Source organism: Antrostomus carolinensis, unplaced genomic scaffold (genome assembly GCF_000700745.2).
Source record: "Antrostomus carolinensis isolate BGI_N321 unplaced genomic scaffold, ASM70074v2 scaffold35843, whole genome shotgun sequence".
Taxonomy (NCBI): Eukaryota; Metazoa; Chordata; class Aves; order Caprimulgiformes; family Caprimulgidae; genus Antrostomus; species Antrostomus carolinensis.
The window spans coordinates 7065-7795 of record NW_010303742.1 but is presented as its reverse complement, the minus strand read 5'-3'; the positions used below and the strand labels follow the sequence as shown (position 1 = coordinate 7795).

General features: G+C 59.0%; 1 protein-coding gene across 1 annotated transcript in view; it reads left to right on the top strand.

Annotated features, from left to right (window-relative positions):
* Positions 1-731, top strand: part of LOC104522051 (multidrug and toxin extrusion protein 1) — a 6460-nt gene that overhangs the window by 3841 nt on the left and 1888 nt on the right. The window contains 3 exon segments of the mRNA XM_029084079.1: positions 18-204; positions 283-352; positions 677-731. The exon segment at positions 677-731 is cut by the window's right edge and continues 69 nt beyond it. Coding sequence (XP_028939912.1) covers positions 18-204; positions 283-352; positions 677-731 — 312 coding nt within the window.

Sequence of the window (731 nt, the reverse complement as noted above, 5' to 3'; positions counted from 1 at the left end):
CCCGCCCCGCGGGGAAGCCTTGTCCCAGGCAGGAATACGCCGGTGTCCCCTGCTGTCTTCTCCCTTCAGCTGCTCCCAAGCTCCCTGTCACAGCCGGGCTGGGCACAGCGCTTTGCTCTGTTTTTCAGGGGGGTTTTGTGTAGCCATGGGGGCCATTTTAGCTGCCACAAAGGATGTGCTGGGATACATCTTCACCCGCGAAAAGTGAGTGCTCCCAGCTCCCAGCCTTGGTGTGTGGAGTTTGGTTCCCAAAAGTGATCCTTGGCTCTTCTTTGTCCCCAGGGAGATTGTTGACTTGGTGGCCTGGGTGATGCCTGTCTATGTTGTCTTCCACTTGTTTGAAGCCATGTGTGTAAGTCCCTGGGGATGCTGCTATTTTTGGTAGGGGACCTTGGTGCTGGGTGGCAGCATTGCAGGTTGGTCATTTGAGGGTCCCTCAGGCTGCGGGTGGGCACTGGTACACGGACCAGGACCCTGCAGAGCTCCTGGGATCAAAACACCAAGTACGCAAAGAGTTGACGACCCATGGGACCAAGCAGGGACCCAGAAATAACCGGGTGGAGGTGGGGAGCTGGTTCATCACCAGGCTGGTTCACCAGCCCCTCCACCAAGGCAGCAGCAGAGCCCCGAATTTGGCCAAGACGTCTCTCCCAGCCCCTCTCCCTCTCCCTGGCAGGGCGCCTGCAGCGGGGTGCTCAGAGGCATCGGCAAGCAGAAATTCGGTGCCATCC